Source organism: Physeter macrocephalus, chromosome 2, assembly GCF_002837175.3.
Source record: "Physeter macrocephalus isolate SW-GA chromosome 2, ASM283717v5, whole genome shotgun sequence".
NCBI lineage: Eukaryota > Metazoa > Chordata > Mammalia > Artiodactyla > Physeteridae > Physeter > Physeter macrocephalus.
This window is the reverse complement of record NC_041215.1, coordinates 65,936,834-65,964,297: the sequence shown is the minus strand read 5'-3', so window position 1 is coordinate 65,964,297 and position 27,464 is coordinate 65,936,834. Positions and strand designations below refer to the sequence as shown.

Genomic DNA, 27,464 nt, shown 5'->3' with positions numbered 1-27,464 from the left:
GTTACATACGACGTTAATATTTAGAAAAGCTGGCTGAAGGGTTACGGAAATTCCTTGTACTACTTTGGCAACATTTTTGAGAGGCTGAATTTATTTCGGTTCAGATGAAAAGTTTTAAAAATCACGGAGAGTCGGAGCGCCGGCCGGAAGGCAGCGCGGGCGGGCACTCGGGCCGGTTAGGGGCCGCGGGTGGGAGGGGTCGGGCGGCGGCTCCGCACTTCCGAGCAGCGCGCGCGCCGGGCCCGCAGCGCCGTCATGCCCCGCGCCGCGCTGCCCGCTCTCCTGCTGCCGCTGCTGGGCCTCGCAGTCGCCGCCGCCGCCGCGGGTAAGCTGGCCCCTTGCCGCGCCCCCTCCTCGGCCTGGGAGCCCGTGCCCGGAGCGACCGCCTTCCCGCCGCCCGGCGGAGACCCTCCACCCACTCCGCGGCCGAGGGCTGCAACTCGACGGGCATGACGCGCTCCCCTGCACGCCCACCCCGCGCGCCCCCGTGCGCCCTGGCGTCTGGTCACCCCCCCTCTTCCGCGTTCGGTGGGTTCCGAGAGAGCGCCCCCGGGGAGGGGGTCGCCGGGGACCCGAGAGCGCCCTTCGTCTCCCGCTGCGTCCACATCCTCGGCGCAGACCCCACTCGCGGGCAGGGGTCCCAAACGGCGCTAATTGACAGGAGAGCGGAGGGACTTCGAGCCCCAGGACGAACATAGTTTCAGGGCCATTGGGGGCTGAAAGGAGAAGTGGGGAAGTTGGCTGCGGAGATGTCCCTAGCTCGTGAGCGGCGGGGGCGGTGGGTGGGAGGAAGCTGGCCCTCTTTTACTCTCGGCGTTGTTTGTCCAATTGGTTGGTGTTCAAGTTGTCGAAACAGGTAAACAGTTCAGCCAAATCACCCTGAATGGAAGTGGGACGAGAACAGGCGAGGCCTGGATTCCACTTAAGTCGTGCGATTTAAAAATCTTTAAGTCCAGTCTGCTGTTGTGCAAGTGACATCTGAAAAATTACCCTTGATTAGTCAGTCATTTCCAAAATGAATCGTGAGGAAAATGGACAATTCTCTTGAATGTTTTGTGTTTTTTTAAACAAGTTTCTCTTGCAAACATGTCAAAAATGTTGATGGGGGAAACTCTGGGGAAAGACTTCCATCCAAAATCACTATTGATTGAACAATTCCAGGAATTAAGGAGCAAAATAAACAAGAACTAAGTGAGTACTTGCGTGGGTTTGAATAAAATGATTATGCAAGAGTTTGGCTTCCCCGCCCCCCACCGTGAATTTCACTGCCATTTTATAAATTCCTGCTGGAAGCCTGCTGACAGGAGGGAATATATTAAAGGATCTCAGTATTGGAGGCAGCAGTAGAGTAAGCAGCTCAGAAGTTGCTTTTTTTTTTTTTTTGCAAACTCAAAGCTCCTATCCTGACACCTTTTGTCGACCAGCATTTATGACCAGTTATGCCATCTGCTGCCTACGGAGGAGCAGAATCAAGAGTTTCACACTGTTGAGACTGAGCACATTCGTTTTGTCCAAAACAAGGCTGGACTAGAGATTCTGTGAATCCCTCCTTATGCACACCCTCCTTATGTTTGCCAGTAACATCTAAACGCCCATTTAAGCCACCCTCTGGGTTGCCGCGCCTTCATATGTCAGGCTCAGTAAAACAAATAACTTTTCTTGTCAGATTTTTTAAAAGTCCGTTTCTAGATTGTGTGGTATCTCTCTTCTTAAGAGAAGCTGTTTTGATCAGCAATGGAAGACAGGCTGTTACCCACCTGGGTAACCTTAATAGAAATTGACGAGGCCAGATGAGGAATTCAGGCGAGGCTTTATTAGGGACTTGTGCTGCAGCGTGAGGGAGCGAGAACAAGTAACAAGTGCCCTTGCTTGCTCCCTAAGCGGGGGCGAGCTGATCCCCTACGTGGGGTTGAGGGTAGGGGCTGACATAGGTGGCTGGAGAGGTTGCTTAGGTGGGCTGCCCACCCCCTTGGTGGTGCTGTGTGCAGGGATCATGCCGCAGTACCCTGCCTTTGCTCCGGCAGCTCAGAAGCGGCAGTTGGGTTTTGATCTTTTTGTATCTTGTTGCTCATAATTTGCCCCAACTGTGCATGCGTGCAGTTATTTTTAGTCTCTTATAGTTTCTTTGCATTCTGTTGCTGGAGGAGACGTTTGTCCAGGTGCAAGCATTGCAGCAAAAGGTCCCAGGTCCCAGCCTGTCTCAAAACTATCTTTGGAAAGTTTTGTTCTTTTTCCTTTTATAAGTCCAGCATGGTTAAATAGACTTTTCAAGAGCTGAAGAAGTGCCTGTCGAATAAATGATTGCTATTAATTAATCAGCTTCTCTCAGGAGGTTTGGAGGATTAATTTAGAAGGAGCATGAGCTTTGGAGTTAGGTACAGACTCTGTGGCCTTGATGGAATTGCGCAACTCATTGCACTTCAGTAAAATGGAGATAGTACCCATAGGGCTGTAGTGAGCATTCAGTGAGAACTCCATGTCTAGCACCTATTCCAGGCATGGTGAATCTTGGTTTTCCTTTGTTCTCTTCATATGAAGTGAAGGGTAATTATTGCAACTAGAAAATTATGTCACGAGTGCCACTTTATGTCTGTTGATGTGTATGGTTCCTGAGCACATTCCCATACATGTTGATAACACAGGGCTGAAAAACTATGTGTTTTATCATCATACTTCACAAATCTATCCAGACAAGATCAGGAATCACATTTGGCTTAGAACTAAGTAAAGAAAGAGCTTTTCAGGGTTCTTACGGAATTTGCTGAATGGCAAGGTCTTAACAGAAAAACTCCTAGGGTGTTGCATGAAGTATAAATGTAATATTGAAATGGAAATTATTGTTATTGTTCTCTGTTATTTTGGAGTTTATTAGTGTAAATGATCTTGTGTTGTTCTTAGGTATTATCTTGAAAAATCACAATGAACTAAAAATACCTGAGTAAGGTTCCATGGCATCCCTTTTAAAAAGTTCTTCTGTAATGGCACTTTTTGTACATAGTACATGATCGGTATCTGTTTCCTGGGTCAGTGGTTTCCTGTGGGCAACGTGAATATAAGTGAACACAAGCGTGTTAGAGGAAACCCCATTCTGTGGTCAATGCGTCGTTACTCATTTTGAGTTGCCATAGCCTACAATACTCTGCCTCCTTCCCTGACACCACCTCTTACCGCCCTTCCTGCTGTTCACTCTGTTTATCCACACTGACCTCTGGGGACTCAGCCACCTCCTGGCTCTTCTGCCCAGACCCCCCTCCCCTTCCCCAGTCCTTGGCATGGCTGCCCCCTCCCATATCGTTGAAAGCTCTGTTCATATGCCACCTTCTCTATCACATCCCCGTGTTTTCTCTTCTTCAGAGCACTGAATTCTCTCAGAATGAATCTCGTTTCTTCACTGTCTTCTTGCTTTTCGCTCCCCTTACCAAGGGAGCTCCATAACAGCAGAAACTTTACTATCTTGTGGATTTTTTGTTTTGTTTTGTTTTGTTTTGAAAAGTGTCTCTGTACTTTATTCTAATTTTTAATGAAAGGACAAAAAATTTAGATAAATGATTTAAGAAGTAGGGGGCATTAATGGGATTGTAATTTCCTTCAAATTACTTTTACTTCTGCCTATGAACTCATCTCATAATTAAATTCAAAGCATTAAGTCACCTTAATCTATTGATGTGACTTTTTCTGGCCCTTGTGAATGGCACAGTGATGTTTCAGGGGAAATTATTTCAGATTGTAAATTTTGAAATGTTAGTGTTTATTTGCCTTCCAATGAAAAAGTGAAATAGTAATTAAGTATTATTTCAGGACTTCTTTCATTGTTGAGAAGCTTTTAGAAATGTGCTTACGTGTTGAAAATTAGTTTTGCAAAAGGGTTGCTGTCCACAATTTTTTATTATACATATCAAATATTTAAGATTATTTTAGATTTTGAGGACAAATCTTGAGATTGCATCTATAAGAAAATGGACCAGTGTTGCCCAGTAAGAAAGGTGCAGAGAAACACTGGCACCCTCATTCTATGAATAAAAGTCATGACAGCTTTTCTGAGAAGGGACGTGAAGGGAGAAGATGGGAGTGGACATCTTGGAAGCTAGGTTGGGTAGCGTGGAGAGGGGACTGAGTGTCAGAGTGGCTGAATTTCCTTACAATTCAGGGATATCTTGCAGCCCAGGCCCTCTGGATTATCAGGGGCCTGGAACACCATGTCCTCCTCCATACTTAATAAAGGTAGTAACCAGCGCCTCTTTCTTCCTCTTCCTCTGCCCTTGTGGAAGGTAAATGACTGACTCATGTCTAATAGGAGAGGGGCAAAGGTCTTATTATTGACAAGGAAAAAAAAGTACAATCTTGCCTCCTTTGTTAACATTCAGAACAAGTCTGTCCCAAGGATCACTTCCTCTTATGCTGTGCCTGGTTCTTTAAAAAAAATTAATTACAAGGGAACAGAGAGTTCCATTAGAGCTGACTGGTAATGCAAAACATTCTTGTGGCTCTGCCATTTTAGTCTTTTAGCACATGATAATTTTAAGCGGAGGATCTATTTGGAAACTTTTGGAGTTAAGTACAAGCTTTTAAAATTTTCATCAGGCTCCTAAATTTCTGTACATATTAAATCAATAGAATTATAAAATTATACAATCCATGAAGAGTCATTTAGGTGCGTTATTAATAACCTATCTTTCAGCAGCTGTGAAGAAGCAAGAGTAACAGAAAAGCACTTTGGAGAGAGCATTGTGGGCAGGATTTTTTTTTCTTTTTTTGACCCAAGGATGTTTCTTGAAATATGTTTTCTAGAAAACATTACAGAACCCGTAATTGAAAACTTATGGCAGTATTTTGGGGAGACAGTGTTTTTCATTGTAACAGGATTATAGCAAAGATACTTAGCATTGAAAAAGACTTAGTTTAGCCTTTCTGCTCATGAAGTGCGTGAACCTCAGTAAGTTCCCTCACAAGAGGTATCAGCCTCTGTTGGAACACTCTTCTCCCAAAGTAAAAATATATGTCTTGAGTAGTACTTAAAGCTTGTTTCTGGGCACACACTGACTGGTAGTGTGAGAAGAAGGGTTCAGTGCTACATTAACTGGAGTTAATTGCTAATGCTGAAACGAGCCTAAGGAAAAGACAGTTGAAAGCTGTAAGGATATGAAGTTAACAGTTTGTTTTCTGCTTTTCTGCCTATAGCTTTTTGTTTTTATTTTTGGGTTTTGGGGCTTTTTCTTGTCTTATCACATATTGCTTATTGAATTATTCAACAAGGGGCTTCATCAGTTATCATTATCATCACACTCATTCCCATCTCAGAGGCCTGTGTGACCTAGATAAGCACTTGGCTCTTTTCCTTCAGATCTCTTTTTGTATATGTCACCTTTAGAATGACGTCTTCCTTGGACACCTTTCTACAACTTCAACCCCAGCCCCCACCCTACAGTCAGGACTTGGCATCTCTTATCTGGTTGCTAGCCTCCAAGATGGCCCCAAAGATTCTTGCCTCCTGGTATTCATACTCTTCACTGAATAGGGCTGACCTGTATCCTGTATAACCAACAGGACACTGTGGAAATAATGGAGAGTGGCTCCCAAGGCTGGATTGTAAAAGACATTGCACTTCTACCTTGTTCTCATTTGAATCACTTGCTCTTAGGGAAGCCACCTGCCATGTCATAAGGACCCTTGAGCAGCCCTGTGGAGAAGTCCACATGGTGAGGAACTGAGGCCTCCTACCCACAGCCAGCTCCTACTCACTTGGTGGCTGATCCTTCAGCCCCAGTTCACTTTTCAGATAGATGCAGCCCTGACTGAAACTATGAGAGATGCCAAGCCAAAATCACCCAGCTAAGCAGCTGCTTCTGACTTCCTGATGCAGAGGAATTGTGTGAGATAATAAAGGTTTTTATTGTTTTAAGTTGCTAATTTGTTACATAGCAATAGATTGCTAATGTACTATCTAAATAAAATACCATCTAACATATTATTTTACCTATTTATCTTGCCTTCATGTATCTGCCTCAACTAGCTCCAGGATAGCAGGATTTTTGTTCCTTTTTGTTCACTGTAGAATCCCTAGCACCTAAAACAATTTTCTCACAACAACTCCGAGATAGGTACTGTTATCATCCCCATTTTACAAATAGGGAAATTGGAGCACAGTTAAGTAACATACCGGAGGTCATGTAGTCAGAGCCAGACTTTTCTCCATAGCTTAATGTGCTTAATCAGAACCCTGCACTGTCCCATTTCTCTGCAGGCTATCTGTGTTATGTACAAAACTCTATCATAGTTATTATTGGGGATACAAGTTAGGTTTAAGATATGATCTCTGTTGTCATGCAGTTTACAGTCCAATTGGGAAAACAGGATAAGTATCAGATAACTACCATACAGAAGAGCAGGATTTATCAGTGCACATGAATATGTGTTGGTCATCAAAGGATAACACAGCCCCTTTTCCAAGAATGGCTTCCTACGGTTCTTATGCATAGGGCCATGGTTTGTTCCATATTATGCTTACCATCCAAGCCATAACTAATCAAAATAAGGATAATTTCCTATATTGAAGGCTGACTACTCTAAGCTAGGTAGGGGTACCTAGGGGGTACCTGGTATATAAGAACCCTAGGAGGCCTATTTGCTTGGGATAGTATCCTCAGATTTCTTATTACCCCATGTATCCTTGCAAAACATCTCTATTATTTGGGGTAACCTGAACAAGTCTTTAGTCTTTATAACCAGAAAAGGCCTCTTACATGTTGTATAGTGCAAAGTCCTGTAGAAGTTCAGAGGGATCAGAGGTTATGGGAAGGTGAGGGTTGGACATTTCATGGAGAATTGACACATGAGCTGCTACTGAAAAAAAGAATATACTTTATAGATGCTTTGGAGATCAGAGTTCATTGTAATTTTAAAGCCTAAGAGCTACAAGTATACAAAGAAATAATTTATAAATTTCACTTCACTTGGTGTTGATTATATTTTTGTATACTTAATAGACATGCTTTATTCCATTTAAACAGTATTTCAAAAATTATTTTTTTATATTCTTGAGTTATTTATTGTCAGTACAAAATCCTATGTATAGTGTTTTTGTTTTTTTTTTTGCGGTACGCGGGCCTCTCACTGCTGTGGCCTCTCCCGTTGCGGAGCACAGGCTCCGGACGCGCAGGCTCAGCGGCCATGGCTCACGGGCCCAGCCGCTCCGCGGCACGTGGGATCCTCCCGGACCGGGGCACGAACCCGTGTCCCCTGCATCGGCAGGTGGACCCTCAACCACTGCGCCACCAGGGAAGCCCCCCTATGTATAGTTTTGACTAGAAATGATACGAGAGGGCATTTCTTAACCCACGGTTCAAGACTTCCAGTGTTTCACTTTATAAAGGTGTTTCAGGTGTCCTTAAATGTGGTAATGGAGTCTGTTTCCATTTCCATTTTTTTTTTAATTCCATAAGGCCAAAGAAAAAGCAACAAAGGGAACCAGAAGAAAATAGGAGAAGAAAAAAAAGTCAAAGTTTGCAATTCAGAATATGTGCCCTTGTGACTTTCAATTTGAGTTTCATTCTGGAAATGATTGCTTTTCTTTTCTCTATCATGTCTTAATACATAAAACATCTGGTGGGAGGAGTGTGGGGAGGGAGAGACCTGCTTAGTTCACCCATTCAACAAATATTTGACTCCTTACTAGGTGCTTGTCACTGTGCTTTTTATGGTGTTCCCTCTCCCTGGGATTTCTTTTTCCTTTTCCACATGGTAAACTCATTTGTCCTGCGAATTGCAGCTCAAATATTGTCTCCGTTTTGAAATGGTTCCTTACTCTACAAGTTATTACTTTTTCATCTATAGTCTTATAGCATTTAACCTCTCACACCTTTGTTATTTATATGTGTCTGACTCTCCTTTCAGACTGAGCACTTCAAGTGTAGGACCCATTCCCCTTAAATCCTTTTATCCTTACCCCTTAGCACTGACCGTTGTAGTATCTGACTCGTGGGAGTTGCTCAGCAAACGATTGTTGGATGGATGATGGTAGCACTTATCGATAACTTGCTTAAAAGTGTGAAAGAGGGAATTCTGCTTCTGGCTATAGTGGAGTGGGGTACTAATGCTCCCACTAAGAACAACTGGAAAATCTAAATAAAATTCCATAATAATGGTTTTTGCAGGCATCAGAGAGCTGCCAAGGCAGCTCGTTGATGTGAGCCCAATATTCTGTGCACTACTTTTCCCTTTAGGAGAGTTGCCCAAATTTTAAGCAGCTAAAAGCAGAGCAGAGTTTTTGGCATTCTCATGGTGTTAAGGAGACAAAAATTTGAGTTTTAACTTGCCAAAGAGGAGGGACTTTAGCTAATATCCAGGCTTTCAGTTGGAATCCATGGATATTGGGCCTCACAAAGGCTGTAACATCCCCCTCAGGTGGACTCCACCCTTGATTGTATTAAGATAATCTTCAATACTCCAGATGCCTACCAGAATCCTTTCTAGGGGAGAATGACATCCTCTAGAAACTCTGCAATTTTTTAAATTTTAAATATTAAGTACCAGATACTGTGCAATTTTTCCTGCACAGTATCTGGTATTTGATTTAAAAAACAAAACAAAGCAAAACAAAAACAAACACTACCAGGCATAATAAGAAACAGGCCAAAGTGGGGAAAATAAAAACAGACCAACAGGTGACCCAGAAATTAGAGTTTTCAAAAATGAACTTTAAAATAATCGTAATAGGGACTGCCCTGGTGGCGCAGTGGTTAAGACTACATGCTTCCAATGCAGGCGGCCCGGGTTCAATTCCTGGTCAGGGAACTAGATCCCACATGCATGCTGCAACTAAGGAGCCAGCGAGCTGCAACTAAGGAGCCTATGAGCCACAACTAAGGAGCCCATGTGCTGCAACTAAGGAGGCTGCCTGTGCAATCAAATAAATAATAAAATAAAAATTAAAGAAATAAAAAATAAAATAATCATAATAAGTTCGAGAATGTTTATAAGATTGAGAATTTCACCAGACTCAGAATCTATAAAAATACAAACAAGCTGAAATTCTATAACTGAAAAATAGCTGACATTATGAACTCAGTAGATGGGTTTAATAGCAGATTTGTTAAAACTGAAGAGTAGATTAGTAAACCAGAAAGAGCAAGATTATGATATGGAGAGCCAAAAGTATTAAAAATAGAAAAGAGCAAAGTGAACATATTGGACATGGTGAGAAATCTAACATATATGTATTTTGAGTCCCAGAAAGGGAGGAGAAAGAAAATGGAGAAGTATTATTTGAAGTGATGATGGCCAAGAACTTTCCAAAAGTGAACAGTGAAAATAAACCCACAGATTCAATAATTGCATTATATTATTACCAGGATTAAAAAAAATACTAGGCATACCACTGTCAAACTACTAAAAACCAAAGATGACAAAGAAAATCTTGAAAGCAGCCATCAAAGAGTAACAATCAGACTAATACCTGATTTCTCAATAGGAATGATGGAAGCCAAAACAGTAAAATTATATACATCTTCAATGAAAGATAAGCTGCCATTCTAGAATTTTGTATTTGCAAAAATATCCTTCAAACAGGAAGGCAGTATAAAGACATTTACAGAAAATCAAGAATTGAGGGAATTTGTAGTAGACCTACCATTAAAGGGGTTTATTCAGGCAAACAGAAAATTATTACAATTAGTAATACAGAAATGTAAGAAGGAATGAAAAGCAACAGAGAAGATAAATATGTGTTTAAAACTAAATGAACATTGACCATGCAAAATAGTAATACAACAATAACACAAAGGAAGAGAAGTTAAATTACTGTAAGATCCTAGTGTTGTCTAGGAAATGGTAAAAGTACTAATTTATTTTAGGTACTAATAAATGAAGGTTGCATGCTGTAATTTTCAGGGTACCCACTATAGAAACAAAATTAAAGAATGTGTAATTAATAAGCTAAAAGAAAAATGGAATATAAAATTGTTTAATAATCCAAAAAGAAGACAACAAAGGGAAAAAAAAGAACATAAAACAGGTAGGACAAATAGAAAATGAATAGTAAGATGGTAGATATAAACTCAAATACATCGATAACTATGTTAAATATTAATGGAAATACTCAAAAGACAAGGATTATCAAACCTTTTTTTTTTTTTAAACCTACTTGTTTAAAAGGATTATAACCACTTTGGAAAAGTGTTTGGCAGTATCTGCCAGAGCTGGACACATGTACACTCTATGGCTCAGCAATCTACTTCTAGAAATATACCCACAAGAATGCATGCATATGTGCACCAGAACATGTGCAGAGGATATTTATAGCATCATATATTGTCATGGCCACGAACTAGAGACTACCCAAACATTCATCAACAGAATGAATAAGTTCATACAATACTATATACTATAGTACTGTATATATATGAGAACCTATATGAGAATGAGATCATATATATGAGAATATGATTTTCATACTATATGAGAACCTACAGCTACATGCTACAACATAAATAAATCTCATAAAAGTAATGTTTATCAAAAGAAGCCAGACACAAAAGAGTACATACTGTATGTGTTCATTACTATAGAGTTCAAAAACAGACAGAACTAATCTGTGGTGTTAGAAGTTAGGCGTGATTACCTTTGGAAGTGAGTGGACCAAACAGGTTTGGTTAATGGTCTGTTTCTTCATCTCACCGATGATTACATGGGTATGTTCATTCTATGCAGATTCACCAAGATGGGTATGTATGATTTGCACATTGTATATTTTATTTCAATAAAAAGTTTAATTTTTAAAAAGTACAGTCTCTCGGTATCTGCAGGGGACTGGTACCAGGACCCTCTGTGGATATCAAAATCCAAGGATGCTCAAGTACCTTATATAAAGTGGCGTAGTACAGTCGGTCCTCTGTATCCAAGGGTTCCACATCCACAGTTACCGAGGGCCAACTGTACCAGTAACGGTGTTAGAATTGGCAGCAAGGTCAATCCAGTTCTATTCCAGGGTATAAGAAACAGCATGCTTCTAGAAGGAAAAGATGAATACACTGCAAAGGGAGTGTTTGAGGATGCTGAAGGGATGATAAATTAAGCCATTTAAGGATGTAGAGGAGATAGGATTCATTCATTCATTGAGCAAAATATTTTGGTCCCTATTATAGTCCAAGGAGCTATCTGGGGTGTTGGGGATTCAAAAATAAGGCTCAGCCCCTATTTTCAGAGAGGTCACTGTCTCTAGAGAAAGGTGCTGAGGATGGTAGAGTTAATAAAATCTACAATATTTTGAGCACCTTCCTTGTACTAGGTACCATGCTGTGCAGTTTTGTTGCTTCTTAATGTTCACAACAACAATCCAATGAGGTTGTTATCCCTTTTTGCCTGGGGAAACACAGGAAATAAGTTGTCCAGGGTCTCACCACCAAGATAAAAATACAGGTCTGTCTGACTTCAAAGTTGTGTTCCTTCTGCTACTTTACATGGCCATTGGATGGTGGTTTCAAAGAGAAAGAACTATGTGATGAAATTACAAGCGGAAGTTAAAATACATTACAGTGGTGGTGTCTTAGAGAAAGTGGTGTAGATAGATGGCCTGAATCTCAAAGGATGAGCAGTGAGTAATGTTTGATGGTCTGGAAGTGGAAACGGAGGAATAAAAGTCTTTTCTTCTGAGTAAGGGACAGACTTTCAAAGAAGGCAGCAGAGGTGTACGGAGAAACCGAGATGGCTGAGTACTGCTTCTCAGGAAGAGGAAATAAGGGTCTGCTCCACATACAGACTTTCAACCAAGCACCTTGTTTTCAGGCCCTTCCTGAGCCTTCTTCCTACAAAATGCCTTTCCAATTCCTGAACTTTTCTAGACTTCCTTGCTTTTTAAAAATTTAATTTTACTTTATTTTTTTTAATTTTTATTGGAGTATAGTTGATTTACAATGTTGTTAAGTTTGTTAGTTATGTTAGTTTCAGGTGTACAGCAAAGAGAATCAGTTATACATATATCCACTCTTTTTTTGATTCTTTTCCCATATAGGCCATTACAGAGTATTGAGTAGAGTTCCCTGTGTTATACAGTAGGTCCTTATTAATTATCTGTTTTATATATAGTAGTGTATATGTATATCAATCCCAATCTTCCAATTTATCCCTCCCCCCCATTACCCCCTGGTAACCGTAAGTTTATTTTCTATATCTGTAACTCTATTTGTTGTGTAGATAAGTTCATTTGTACCCTTTTTTTAGACTCCACGTATAAGTGATACATGATATTTTAGACTTCCTTGCTTTTTAAACATTGGAATCATACTGCAGATATATTTTTATAGCGAGATTTTAAAAAATTAATGGTTTATTGTGAGCATTTTCCCAAAGCAAAGTGCTTGTTGTTAAAACATCCCTATCCAACTTTAAGCCACCATAATGGGAAAGTTCTAGATTCCTACCGGAGTTCAAACCAAGGTAGTCACACGTGTAAGACAAGAATTTATAAACAGCAGGAAGAAAAAAAAAAAAGAACCTATATACAAAATAAATTGTATCTTGGGATGCCTACCCTCAGGCTAGTACATCTTGGATGGTTTAATGACTAAATGTAGCAGTATGAGGCCAGAAAAAAACTCAAGACTCACAAATTGAGATAATTTTAAGTAGCCCATTGTATTAATTAGGTTATTGATTCAGCTGCTATAACAATGACCTGAATTAACAATGGCTTAACAAGATCGAAGTTTATTTTCTCTCTTTACAACCTGAGTGTGATATGTTGGCTTCACTTAGGATCCTTTTATCTTGTTGCTGTTATTCCTAGGCTGTTTCCATTGTTTACATGACTGATTGAAGATAGCTAGCTACATTTTAGCCAGTAGGAAAGAGGAAATGTGGTCCAGGGAGCACACTCTTTCCTTTTAAAGTCATATTTTTGCACATTTCAGTTCTGCTTACACTTCATTATCCAGAAGCCACCAGAAGACTGGGAGATAGTGTAGCTTGGTGGACTGTAGTCTGTGCTGTATAAGAAGCTGAGGTCAAGTACTGGGGACAATGAATGGGCTCTGCCATATTCTGAGCTTAGTGAAATGGAGGTTGTTGAATTTAGACTAATATAGCTGATTGTCAATTCTGATCTTTGTAGTAAGCCATTCTTCTACTTGTTTATATTAAAATTGTAATTCAGGGAGTTCCCTGGCGCTAGGTCTAGTGGTTAGGATTTGGTGATTTCATTGCTGTGGTCTGGGTTCAATCCCTGGTCAAGGAACTGAGATCCCACAAAAATAAAACCAGGTAAAAAGTGATTTTCCCTATACAGACCTAAGAGAATATGGAAGGTTAATGCCTTAATGTTCCTTTATTCACTGGAATTCAATAAAATCTTCACATCCTTTCTCCATTCTGGCCAGTGAAATCAAGGTCTTAACAGGCCTACTTTTGCTTCTAATGCTAACTAGTGAAATTCCAGAGCCAAGGCTGAAAAATACACATCTTTATAATGAATAACACCAAAAGATAGAGATGAAGGAGATGACCCTCTGCAGCAATAGAGGAAGAAGTATGGTTCTGTTTCATAAAACTAGTTCAAAGAATCTGCTTTGGTGAAGTATTAAAACATTCATAAAAACATCAATTTTGTTTTCTTGTGCAATAGGAAAACTTGTCTGAATATTCATAATCTAGCAACTTCTTTTCTTCTCTGTTCTTGAAAGTATATTTTGAACAAAAAGATCTTGTAAGACTCTTAAGACTTTTGAAATTGAATTGTTACTGTATACTGCAAAGAAAACCTTGAAAGAAAACTTGTAATTCTGATTGGTTGTCATCCTTGATAGTTTATTGCTTTGGTTATTAGCATATGTAATATTGCTATAATTTACATGTCTTAACTACTAAACACCTAAAGACTTGTAACTTTGCTCTGTCAAATCAGAAGGGAATCAGTGCCACATTTTCCTTTTCCCACATGTACAATGGTGAAAAATAAATTCCTACTAGTCAATTTATTTTAACAAAGACCAAGAGCCTGTGGCTAAATTAACAAGGGAAATTGCCATTCTTTTTTTTCTGTGAAAATTTAATATCTAATATCTTTATCTTTAGGAATTCATGAAATTAAAGCTATTTAATAGCTTATCTCTTTTTCCACATAGACTGCCCTTCATCCACCTGGGTTCAGTTCCAAGACAGTTGTTACATTTTTCTTCAAGAAGCCATCAAAGTAGAAAGCATAGAGGATGTCAGAAATCAGTGTACTGACCATGGTAAGGAGCTTTTTCTATTTTGTTTTTTCACAGATCAGTAAAGAGTGTTCAGTAATTTCTTTTTTTTTTTTTTTTTTTTTGCGGTACGCGGCCCTCTCACTGTTGTGGCCGCTCCCGTTGCGGAGCACAGGCTCTAGAAGCACAGGCTCAGCGGCCATGGCTCACGGGCCCAGCCGCTCCGCGGCATGTGGGATCTTCCCGGACCGGGGCACGAACCCGTGTCCCCTGCATCGGCAGGCGGACTCAACCACTGCGCCACCAGGGAAGCCCAGAGGCCTGATTTTTGATTATTTGAAGTCCATTAACTCTACTTGTTCAAGTAGAGTAGCCACTTAGGAATTTTAAATCGTTGTATATAAATTTGCTTATAAAGTTTATCTTGTGTCTAAAGAAAAATGTCTTTTTTCCCAGTTAAATATTTATAAATTGTTTGTCTTACTGTTTTTTTTTAAATTTCTCATACATTTCTGATAATCTCATCATTTATTTGATCATCCTCTACATTTGCTTCCACTCTGGAAATATCCATTTCATTGATGAATCAGAAAATTAGCTAAAATTGGTTAATATTACCATTACTTTTTTTGGCTAGGGTAGTGTTTTGGTTTAGAACAGTAGGTGGACATGAATTCAGTGTTTGCTATATATGAAGAAGGAAAAGCATAAGGAATACTAGGACATTTACATTTGGATTTATAAAATCTTCACAGGTATACAAAATGCTATCTTAAACCTATAATTAGGGGTATAGAAAATAGGTGACTTGTTACCTTTTGGACTGCTGAGAGCTATATTTAGAAATATTCCCAGTGCTTTGTGGTAATTTACTTGATGTTACTTGTACTTATTTTGGGTACTGTTATTGTTCATCTAGGAAAATAATTGTGAGAGGCTAAAATTTTTCTTATTTTGCAACATTTACCTTTGATTTAGATATTTTCATTATAATAGAACAAATAAATATTTTCAGTCTTTCCTTTTTGTGATCTGTGTATGAGCTACGTCACTAGCCATAAAAAGAATTAAAGACCCAAATTTAAAAAGAATTAAAGACCCAAATTACATCTCAGCAGGTAGCATCACTGGTAATGCATTGTACAAAAAAATTCACGTGAGCACATGTGTTCTTCAGGGATTTATGCTATCATTTGTTAAAGAAAATTAAAGTGTGTCTTTTTTCCTGACATATTTTTATACAGTGTTTACTTAAATTACAATGTTAAAAATCATTCAAGTTCCATTGGCTGACACAAGGTCAGAGAAAGGAATGAAAATCTCATCTCTGAACACTTAAGCCTAAACTATAACCTAGTTAAATATTTCCCTTGAGGATTTTTCTAAATTGGCATTTTGGTTACATTTCACAACTAAGTACAAGTAAGTACGAGGGTAAAACAGATTAAGTCTGTATGACATTTAACAGGAGGTGATAGCAGGTAGAACTGATAAGAAAACCATCATAGAATTTTTTAAAATGGAGCTATGACTGAGAGAGAGAACCTTGCTGAATTCTAACTTTGGATTAAAGTATTAAGTATTTTAAAGGTCAGTCTTATTTTTTCTTTTAAAAGTTCTTAATTACACAATTAGTGCACAGTCGCTATATAGAAAAGCACATATGCAAATATTTTAAAAATTAAATTTCCCTAAATTGTACTATCCTAAGGAAATGTAATGACTATTAACATTTTGGTAAGTATCCTTCTAGACTTCCAACCCCCCAGGCAGATATATTTTAATAAATATTTGATATATATGTATATATACATGTATATATGTATACATATATATACTATATGTACATATATATTTCCATAATCTACATTTTCCCTTAAAAATATTTTTTCATGGCAGTAAATATAGAATGCATATTTCCTAATAACTGTACACTATTCCTCTATATAGATATGCCGTAATTGATTTAATCCTCTAATATTGCTTATTAAATTATTTCCAATCTTCCAGTGTTGTGATGAACATCAATGATTGTGCCTATTTGAGCAGAGCCAATGATTGCCTTGCATACATCTTGCCAAATTGTCTCCAAAAAGGTTTTACTAATTTTTACTCCAGCTAACCACTTATGACTTCCTATTTTTCTACACCCTAAGCCAGCACTGTTTAATTGGCACGTCTGAAACTCTTATTTTCATTCTTTTACCAGTGAAATTGCATTTTTCACACACTTCTGTGTTACATTTCCTTTCCTGAGGGTGAATTGTCTTTTTTTTTTTAATTGAAGTATAGTCGATGTACAATACTAAGTAAGTTACAAATTGAACAATATAGTGATTCACAATTTTTAAAGGTTTTACTCCATTTTTGGTTACTATAAAATATTGGCTATATTCCAGTGTTGTACAATATATCCTTGTAGCTTATTTTATGCATAATAGTACCTCTTAATCCCCACCCCTATGTTGCCCTCTTCCCCCATCCCTCTCCCCACTGGTAAGCACTAGTTTTTTCTCTATATCTGTGTCTACTGCCTTTTTAACAGTCTGAGACCAATTTTTTTTTCTTCTATTAAGGTGTTTGCCTGTTACTTTTTATTCATAACAGAGCTTTAGTCTACCCAGTTTGATTTTCTTCTTTAACAGTATGGTTTGTCTGGGGGGAGATTTTAGGCCCCATAGTTTTCTTTTCCCCTGTAGTTAAATTTATTTTTTAAGCCTCTTTTAAAAGATGTGAAAGTAATTGCCTAATACAAATTTTTCTTACCACGTCGTGACCTAATGGCTCTTTCTCGTTTCCATATATCTGTTAATTACCAAAAAGTTACTGATTTTAGAGTGGTGTCATGAATACAATAGCCTATTATTTAAGTTTCCTATAATTTCTCAGTGTTCCCTGGATCAGCAGCATCAGTGTCACCTGGGAGCTGGTTAGGAATGTAAATTCCTAGGCCCCATGTTACTCCAGCTAAATCAGAAGCTCTGGGTGTAGGAGCCAACACTGTTTTAACAAGCCCTCCATGTGATTCTGGTGCACACTAAAGTTGGAGAGCCACTGATCCAAGGCAGTATTCTCAAGTTTTTGGAAGTTTTTGTTAAGTCAGGATGATTTTGGAAGAATGTAATTTAATGATAGGAAAGACATCCTCATCTCTCCATGTAGTACCTGGATTGGTTGTAGTACCCAAAGCTTCCAAGATAACTTTAAAAATGTTTAGGATCAATGACTTCTCCTTGGAAAATTATGAAAATTTTAACTTCTAAAATTACTGAGACTGGAAAGTCATGTTTCTTAGAAACATTTTTATGTTTATTCCTCACTTAGCTGAGTACAGCTGAAAGGATGTATTTTTCCCAGGGGTTAGATGTACCTTCCCCACCAGATTTCTGGTTGCTATAAGTTCTGATGTCATCATTCATTCTTCACTTGCAAAAACATGCAATACAATGAGAGAAACTAACTCCATTAGCATTTTCTCCTAAGTATTATCCAGTTAAGACAGTGGAATGATTTTTTTAATTTGCAAGAGAATCTTTGTTGGGTTAAGAAACAAGATTAAATATATCTGGGAAAAGTGAAGTTACTGCTAATATTTTATAGGGTGCTATGTAGCTTATAGATTGAAAGGATAAAAAATGTGAGACATAAAATATATGTGGCTGCTGCTCTTTACTCAAACCAGGTGAGACAGTACCAGGAAATATCAGCTATCCAATGAGAACAAGGATCAAGGACCTCCTTTATCACTTTCCCTAACCAGGACTTCCCTAAGGGCAACCACAGAGGAAAATATGGGAAGGCATAGGCTTCAGGCAGCAGGCACATGGTGGCCAGTTAAGTGAGGCAGGTCAGAGACCGCTTGTTACTTGAACTTCACTAGGTCTTGGGACTGTTCTGGCAAGGTGCCCTGGTAGTTTTCAGCTCTCCTCAGTGTGGTCAGAGCTACTCCTCCCTATAATTGTGAACTGAGGGCAGGAGGGGCCATGATTGCTAGAGGAAGGGGTAGTGAAAAGTTGAGATGCAGGAAGTGTGTTCTACTGCTCCAGCCTTCCCATGATGTTTTCTTTCCATGTTGTTTACAAGGTTACTAACCCTAAGTGAATGAAATAAAAAGTATGATTCTGTTCAGTTTATCACATTATCATTTTACTTTTCTCATGAGTATATTGTCTCTCCAGAAATGTGCATGACATTTTCAAGATTTTTTAAAAGGATGTAAAATATAATGTATTATAATAATGTATAATTTGTATATACTTCATGTGATTTTCATTGATTTGGGGAACATGCTGACTTCTCCCTAAAATAATTTCAGGAGCAGACATGATAAGCATACATAATGAAGAAGAAAATGCTTTTATACTGGATACTTTGCAAAAGCAATGGAAAGGCCCAGATGATATCCTATTAGGCATGTTTTTTGACACAGATGGTAAGTGATATTTAAATTCTTACATTTTTTTCTTAATGTTAGTAAAACTGATAACTTTCTTTGATTCTTCAATACTGTAGTTTGCTATTTCCTGTGGTTTCCAGGTATTGTATTTTCAGTATGCACCCATGTACCACAGCTTTCCCCTGAGCAGCTCAATGTGTGTCACATATGAGAGTTAAAGTTGATTCTTTCATCTGGATTAAAATATTCTTCTAGACTCAGTATTTCTGTAATATGGCAGGGTAATAAAAATTGGTACTAGTGTCAACAATAGGATAAAGTTAGACAACTGTCAAGATAATACTATGTAAATGTATTTATTGTCACTGTTGAAAATAGAAAGTACATAATCATTTTCAAAATGAAATGAAATTACTAAGGTTGCCATTAACATTTTAACTATTTTCTTGACTATTTTTTTATGAAAATTATATATATATTTTAATCACAAATGGGATCTTCTTCAGAACCTTTTTGAACCAGTATGTTTTGCCTGTGTATAGGATATATTCCTCCTTCTAATTTAAATCCTACAATCAAAAGCTTAGACCAGACATATCTTAGTAACTTCCCACCTTTAAAACTGGACCCAGGAAATCCCTGGTGGTCCAGTGGTTAGGACTCCATGCTTTCACTGCTGAGGGCCCAGGTTCAATCCCTGGTTAGGGAACTAAGATCCCACAAGCCATGAGGCGTGGCCAAAAAGTTTTTAAAAAACAAAGCTAGACCCTTTTCTTTAACACATTTTTTAAAAAAAAAATAAAGCTAGACCCTTTTCTTTGACTTTAACACATTTTATACTGTCATAATGTTAAAAATTTTCCTTAACTGACAGATGACAGTTTCAAGTGGTTTGACAAGTCAAATATGACATTCGTTAAGTGGTCAGACCAAGAAGATGGCGAGGATCTAGTTGACACCTGTGCCTTTTTGCACACCAAGACAGGTGATTGGAAAAAAGGAAATTGTGAAGTTTCTTCTGTGGAAGGAACCCTTTGTAAAGCAGCTAGTAAGTATAACTGAAGGCCTTTTTCCATTCTAAGAGAGGTGGGGAAAATAGGGCTGGTTTTAAAACAATTTTGTGATGTGTGCCTCAATATAAAGAGGAAGTAAGACTTTAGAAGATACTGGGTTGGTTTGCTTCCGAGACTCTTGGAAGTCAAATATGTAATCCTATTACATTTCAGAGGTAGGGCCAGATCATGTGAACCAGGCATACTTTTATTCTGCTTATTCTTAGACCTTCTAAGAAGTCAAAAATTTCTTACGTTGTTCAAAGGAATTATAATAGCCTCTTTGTGATTTGATTAAACAGTGGAAGTGGTGAAAAATAATCATGGCTGATTCCAGAATTCTAATGTTAGCGTACAAAGAATTTGATTCAGTACAAGGACATCTTTGATTAGGCCAAGAAAAATTGCATCATAGTTTATAATTTACTCTGGATTAAAGTATAAGTTTTCTTCTCACACATCACAGTGCTTTCTAATGAACAAAATTATCCTGTCCCAAAATATTTTCGTATTATTGTTAAACATTAGACAGTTTGTTCTTTTATGTTTTAGAAAGAATTGTTGGGCTTCCCTGGTGGCGCAGTGGTTGAGAGTCCGCCTGCCGATGCAGGGGACACGGGTTCGTGCCCTGGTCCGGGAAGATCCCACATGCTGCGGAGCGGCTGGGCCCGTGAGCCATGGCCGCTGAGCCTGCGCGTCCGGAGCCTGTGCTCCGCAACAGGAGAGGCCCGCGTACCGCAAAAAAAACAAACCAAAAAAAAAAAAGAAAGAATTGTTTTCTCACTAAAGACATTTAAATTTCAAAATACGATTTTGGGTTGCTTGAAACAAGTCAGAAACAGCCATTTCCCGCATTGCATCCTTAATATTCCCCTTCTCCAACTGCAAACCAAAACTATACATCTGCCTCCGATTATTTCCTTTCTTTACATCTGGAACTACATACAATTTTTTTTTTTTAAACTTGCCTCAGCAGGGTTTTTGACTAATCAGTCACACTTTTATGGTAGTAGCATTTGACTTCCAATATTTGTTGGATTTTTTTTAAAGTTGGTTCTTTTCATATACTATGCCTCAGGGCACCATTATATAAGACAAATTTTTAATTAAACTATAACTTCAAAACATCAGAAATAGTGAGCAAATCTGTACTACCAAGGTAAGGTAACAATTGTATACTTTTACTGTTTCTACAGACTTTCCAACCCAAATCCTCTTATTTCCCTCATTTCATCACACTGTCTTTTTCTCGAGTTCCCTTATTCTTTTTCCACCAACTGAGCTAATGTGTTTTTAGCTCTCTACATCCTTTTTTAAAAAAACTGAGTTCAAAACAGATAATACAGACACATGACCAAGCAATAGAAATATGGGTAATACTAAGCTATTAAAGGGTTCGTTTTAAGCTACTTTGAAAGTGTTTAGAAGCATTCTTAGAATAGGCATACTTAAATTAATTATGATTTTCTTTTGTATTCTAGTCCCATATGAAAAGAAATATTTATCAGGTAAGTATGGTCTTTTGTTAAATTTTTCCCACAAGAAAGAATATAAGATTCTAGCATATTAAAGTAGTACTGAAGACCTCTTTAGATGACAGTGTAAAGTAGAACAACTTTTATAATACAGAAAGACTTGACATTTTAAATATATCTGCAAATTATGTATGAAATGAACATTTTTTTAAAACACCAAATTCTATCTCATCGCTCCATTATCTGTTTTTGTGGGAAATGACTGCATCTTTTGTTAAAAAATTTTTTTCTTATAGTTGTAATTACAGTTCATGAAGAATCTGTCTTAGGGCTTACTAAGTGTATTTTTTGGGAAAGGAACAGGTAATATATTTACGTGGTTCCAAAAGCAAAACTATACAAGGCAAACACTGAAAAATCTGTCTCCACCCACTGTGCCTCCTTCCATCCTATTCTACCTGAACCCTTACTGGGCACTAATTCAGTTTCTTCTTTAAATGTCTAGTGTTTCTTTTGCCAACATAAACAAATTAAGAGATATGACTTACTTTTTTATTCACTAAATAGTCTAAATATCTCTCCATATCATTACCTATAGATAAATCTTCATTCCTTTTTTACAACTGTATACTCATCCATTGTATGGATACATTCAATTATTTACCAACTCCAGACCCCTACTGGGTTGTTTCCAAACATCTGCTATTATAAGTGCTGCAAGGAATGAATCACCTTGCACAAAAACATGTTTATCTTAGATTCCCTGAAATATAACTGCTGTATTGACCAAGAATATATAACTTTGATCAATACTGATAGTTTCAGAGAAATTGTACCATTTTGCATCCCCAAAAATAATGTATGAATGCCTGCTATGAATTTTTTTCAAATTGTGTAGCATAGTTTTTAACCTCCATATTTTTGATGTGTAATTAACTGAGGATAAAATGCACAATCTTAAATGTACACCTTGATGGTTGCTTATGTATATACCTGTATAACCACCACTCAAATCGAGATAGAACATTTCCATCACACCACAAAATTCCCGCATGCCCCTCCCAATAAATGCCCACCCTGCCAGCATCCATCCCACAGGTAACCACTATTGATTTCTATCACCATAGGTTAGAGTTGTTTGTTCTTGAACTTCACATAAATGTAACTTTTTCAGTCAGAATATTTTTTTGATTCATCAGTGCTGCACATATTGTACTTTTTCTATTGCTGCATACTACTTTATAAACACACCACAATTTGTCCATTCTCCTGTCTATGGATATTTGATCATTATTAGTCTGGCATGAATGTGATCGCACTATGAACATTCTCATACTTTTTTTTTGGATCTTTGTTCTCATTTTCCTTGAGTGAAACAGCCATAGGATAGCTAATAATGTTTAGCATTATTAGAAGTAATCAAATAATTTTTCAAAGTGGTTGAACCATGTTAACATTCCTGCTGACAACTTCTATTTGCTCTCATCCATCCGATGATGGTCTTGTCAGTCTAATTTTAGCCATTCAGATGGGTATGTAGAGTGATATTATTTTAATTTCCCTGATGAAAAATGATGTTGAGCACCTTCACACATTTATTAGCCATTTGTATATCTTCTTTTATAAAATGCCTATTCAAGTCTTTTGCCCTTTTTTCCTTAATTATCATGATTGCTTTCTCTCAGTTTGGAGCTTGCTATGACAGAAGAGGAAAGGAGTGTTTATGGGTTCACTGGGTTCATGTGTATATGAGAGTTAAATCCTCACTCCTCTATAAGATGAATATATGTAACATCTTAAAAAAAATCAAGCAAAGCACCACTTCACATTCATTAAGTTGGCTATCAAAAAGAAAAAAGAAAGGGAAGAAATGGAGAAAGAAAAGGAGAGAGAGAAAGAGAAAAAAAGAGAAATGGAGGGAGGGACGAAGGAAAGGAAAGAAAGAAAACAGAGGGACTTCCTGGTGGTCCAGTGGTTAAAACTCTGTGCTTCCACTGCAGGGGGCATGGGTTTGATCCCTGGTTGGGGAACTAAGATCCCACATGCTGCACAGTGCAGCCAAAACCAAACCAAACCAAACCCCCAAAAAAAGAAAACAGAAAATAATGAGTGTTGACAAGAATGTGGAGACCGTGGAACCTCTGTGCACTACTGATGGGAATGTAAAATGGTGCATCCGCTGTGGAAACAGTACAGGAGCTTCCCAAAAAATTTAGCATAGAATTACCATATGATCCAGTATATACCCAAAAGATGTGAAAACAGGGACTTGAACAGAATTTAAACCACCATGTTTATAGCAGTTTTATTCTCAGTAGCCAGGAAGGTGGAACCAAATCAAGTGTCCATCTACATACAGATGAATGGGTAAGTAAAACATGGTATATACATACTATGAATATTATTCAGCCTTAAATCTGACACATGCTACAACATGCATGAACCTGGAGGACACTAGGCTAAGTGAAATACGCCAGTCACAAAAGGACAAAATACTGTATGGCTAATTATTTGAGGTACCTGGAGTAGTCAGCCTTAGAGACAGAAGGTAGAATGTTGCCAGGGGCGGGGGAGAGGGGGGATTGGGGACTTAATGTTTAATATAGTTTTCAGGTTTGCAAGATGAAAATTCTATAGTTGAATGGTTGTGACACAGCACAACAATGTAAATGTACTTAATGCTACTGAACTGCACACTTAAAAATGGTTAAGATGGTAAATTTTGTTATGCATATTTTACAATTAAAAAAAATTTTAAATCAAAGAGCAGTATAAGCATGCATGGAGGCAAATAACAGAAGTAACAAGAGTGGCTGCTTTGAGGAATGGTAATTAAGGGTGAGTAATAGGGCAGGAGGAACACAGTATTTTCATTACATACCCTGTAGAACTATGAATTTTAAGCTATGCACATGTATACTTTGGATAACATAAAATGATATATGCAAATAGAAATATATGGTGAAACCTTCAGTGTGGATAATTTCCATTTTAGGATCTTAAAGTAGACTGGAGACCTGCAAAGTTTATTTCAAATTTTGAAGTATGGCAATTATTCAAGCTAAGAAATATAAATCTTGACAGGAATAAATGTGTGTAACTGTTTTTCTAACCAATGTGAGAAATTCTCAAAATAGTGAAATATTTATGTGATGAAACTATATTTGTGCTCCCCAAAAAGCAATACTATCAACTTGTGTATCCTGATTTCCCATATTTTCTTTTGTCTTTTCCTTTTCAGATAACCACATTTTAATATCAGCTTTGGTGATTGCTAGCACAGTAATTTTGACAGTTTTGGGAGCAGTCGTTTGGTTCCTGTACAAAAGAAGTTTGGATTCTGGTTTCACCACAGTTTTTTCAGCTGCACCCCAATCACCTTATAATGATGACTGTGTTTTAGTAGTTGCAGAGGAAAACGAATATGATGTTCAATTAGACTAAGGTTTTGGAAATCTCAGATTAAGACATCAAATACCTTGACAGTGATTCCTATGCAAGATTTTAATATAAAGCCTAACAATGAAAATCATGGTTTTTATGATGTATTACCTAATTCCAGTAACATTCACTATTCTCATGTAATCAGACTGTGACAAAAATTAATCTTTAGGATTATAAGAACAAAGTTTTTAAAAAAGAAATAATCTTAGATATAATTTAATGGTTTTAACCACCTCTCCAAATGCACCTTTCACTTGAATGAAGGAAAGCTTAAAGCCCAAGTATTAATAGTAAATCAGGTAAAAAAAACCCAAACAAACCCAGTCTACTTGTTTTACCTCCTCCATCTTCCCTCCCAGAGTTGAACCACCTTAGTTTATAGTTGAATTTAAAAAAAAGAAAAATTCTACTTATCACTATAATTTTAGCAATCACTAGGTCTTTAGTAATTTCTATGGTCTTGCTCCTTTATCAATAAGGTATGGAGACTAAACCTGACCTTAAAATAGATTCTCTACATTTAGATATCACTTATGCTGGTTACTCTGATAATTCCTCTAATATTTCCATCTTCATGATTTACAAGTAGAAAATTTTACAGATTTTTAACACCCCATATGCCACATAATTATACAGTTTCAGTACTTTTAGAACACTGTTTTGGACCACAAACAAACAGTATTTAGCACTGATCGTAAATGGTCAGAATTTCAGTAAGAGAGTTAATAAATTTTGTGAAACAAAAAAAATTACAGCCATACCAGGAAGGTGTGGAGGAGGCTGGCATTGCGGGTAACTCTTGGGTCACAGTGTCCTTCAAGGATTTTTTTCTCCTACCACCATATCTGTTCCTATATATCTCATGCTCCCCAAGCCTTGATGAAGTTTATCATTGACATGAAACCTGTGTAAGCAATAACTGCAGAGAAAAACTAAATACTACTGTAGTGATCATGTTCAAAGTTTTCAGTATGTGTATTGTACATTTTAAGACAATGGTGAAATAATCATTTGGGGGGTAAAAAATGAAAATGGAAGAAAGCTGAAACAAGAATTTCTTTAGCAACTTAAAAACACAGTATTAGAAAAGATAATGTATGTACTTCACATAACATTGTATTTACTATACGTAGAAACTTGAAAGTGCGAGGAAAGTAATCTTTCTCCCTAATGCATATCCCATCAATCATCTTATGGGAATACTTTTCATATGGATAGAGACACTATCTCTCAAGGTTGACCAGTGGCAACGAAGTCCTAGCTTGCGCCATCTGTTTCCACTGGCCACCATGAATCAAACATCCCTCGTCACAATTAATGGCAGTTTTCTTAATGAGACATGAATAACTGCAAAGTGAATAATGTGACTATGTGGTACTAAAAACCAAATTTTATACTAGGTGTTATTACAAAACAATTATGCTCTGTAAAAGTTTTGAGATTTTGTGTATTGAGATGTCTATTTTATTACTGATAGAGTATTAATAGTGCTGCTAATCGTGAACATTAGACTGGAATTCCTTACTGCTTTTGCTACTCAAATTCTACCACTCCGTTAAGAACTGAGGCCAGCCATCTGTTCCTTAAAGCTTTGTAACTATCAATCACAGATCTTTACAGTATCTAATACAGTAGCCACTAGCCACATGTGGCTATTTAAATAAAGCTCATTTCTTCAATTGCACTAGCCATATTTCAAATGCTCAGATCACATGCAGTTAGGAGCTACCACGATGGGCAATGCAAATTGTAGAACATTTCCATTATCATAGAAAGTTTCAGTGGACAGTGCTGCTCTAGAGTCTCCCCTTCCACTTCTACGTAACTTTCTTCAGTTCATTTCAATAACTTCAACCTAATAATGACAGCTCTACCAAAATGGCTGTTTTAACTGATTTAATTTTCCATGTTTGATTTTATTTTCAAACAAGTCCTTAAAGACCCCAGTAATGCAGCGCTAAATCTTAAGTCTCCTTATATATCTGAACATCTGTAATAGGCCCTTGTATCTATTTGGTGGTCAACAGATAACTGAATCATTCAAGTCTGTATTTATTTTTAATATTAACAGTAACATTAGCATGCCTGTTTACATTCAGAATGTATAAACTGCCTTCTTCAAACAGCTTGGTTCTATCCAATAATGACAATGTAATTCTTATGTTTGGCAACTATTACTACTATCATTACTTTTAGCTACCATTTACTTTTTTTTTTTTTGGTACGCGGGCCTCTCACTGTTGTGGCCTCTCCCGTTGCGAAGCACAGGCTCCGGACGCGCAGGCTCAGCGGCCATGGCTCACGGGCGTAGCCGCTCCGCAGCATGTGGGATCCTCCCAGACCGGGGCACGAACCCGTGTCCCCTGCATCGGCAGGCGGACTCTCAACCACTGCACCACCAGGGAAGCCCCTACCATTTACTTTTAACTACATTTTCTTAGGAATTTGCAATCTTAAATTCTTAGGAATTTGAGTAGTGTATGGTCTCTATTTTGTTCAGAATTTAAAAGTGATACCAATGAAAGATTTTCCTTATTCCCTCTAATTCACATTTACAGGACATAAGAAGCTAATACAATACTGAAATACTAAGTGGTACAAAGGAACTACAAGAATACTATAAAGCTCAAGCCACTGTCTCTATCTCTGTCATTTAGCAGTTAATATAGCAAAACCATAAATAAATTGTATGCACACCAATGGAATGTTTTCTATCATTTACTTAAAATTTTTAAATAAATTTTGTGGGTTAAGACACTATATTTTCATGCTGAGTTCTATTAAAAGCATAAATGTTTCAAATTCAAAGCATCCCTAAAGACCTGTAGAATAGATATGGATACTGGCATCCTTAAATTTTGCATATCTGCTTTAAGGAAGGCAACGCAAAGATAACAGGCAGAAGTTGAACAAATGTTTT

At 37.6% G+C, this 27,464-nt stretch overlaps 1 protein-coding gene across 3 annotated transcripts; it reads left to right on the top strand.

Annotated features, from left to right (window-relative positions):
• The first annotated feature begins 241 nt into the window (after positions 1 to 241).
• CD302 (CD302 molecule) lies at positions 242 to 27,435 on the top strand. 3 transcript variants are annotated; one of them, XM_024122320.3, is made up of 6 exons: positions 242 to 325; positions 14,112 to 14,222; positions 18,493 to 18,609; positions 19,448 to 19,621; positions 21,107 to 21,133; positions 24,342 to 27,435. In XM_024122320.3, exons 1-6 carry the CDS (start codon positions 256 to 258, stop codon positions 24,542 to 24,544), a joined length of 702 nt encoding a protein of 233 aa, XP_023978088.1. In that variant the 5' UTR covers positions 242 to 255; the 3' UTR covers positions 24,545 to 27,435. The 3 variants fall into 3 exon arrangements, with proteins under 3 accessions (XP_023978088.1, XP_028334134.1, XP_023978089.2); XM_024122321.3 differs by lacking the exon at positions 242 to 325 and adding an exon at positions 381 to 528; XM_028478333.2 differs by lacking the exon at positions 14,112 to 14,222 and having other exon boundaries at positions 244 to 325.
• The last annotated feature ends 29 nt before the right edge of the window (positions 27,436 to 27,464 follow it).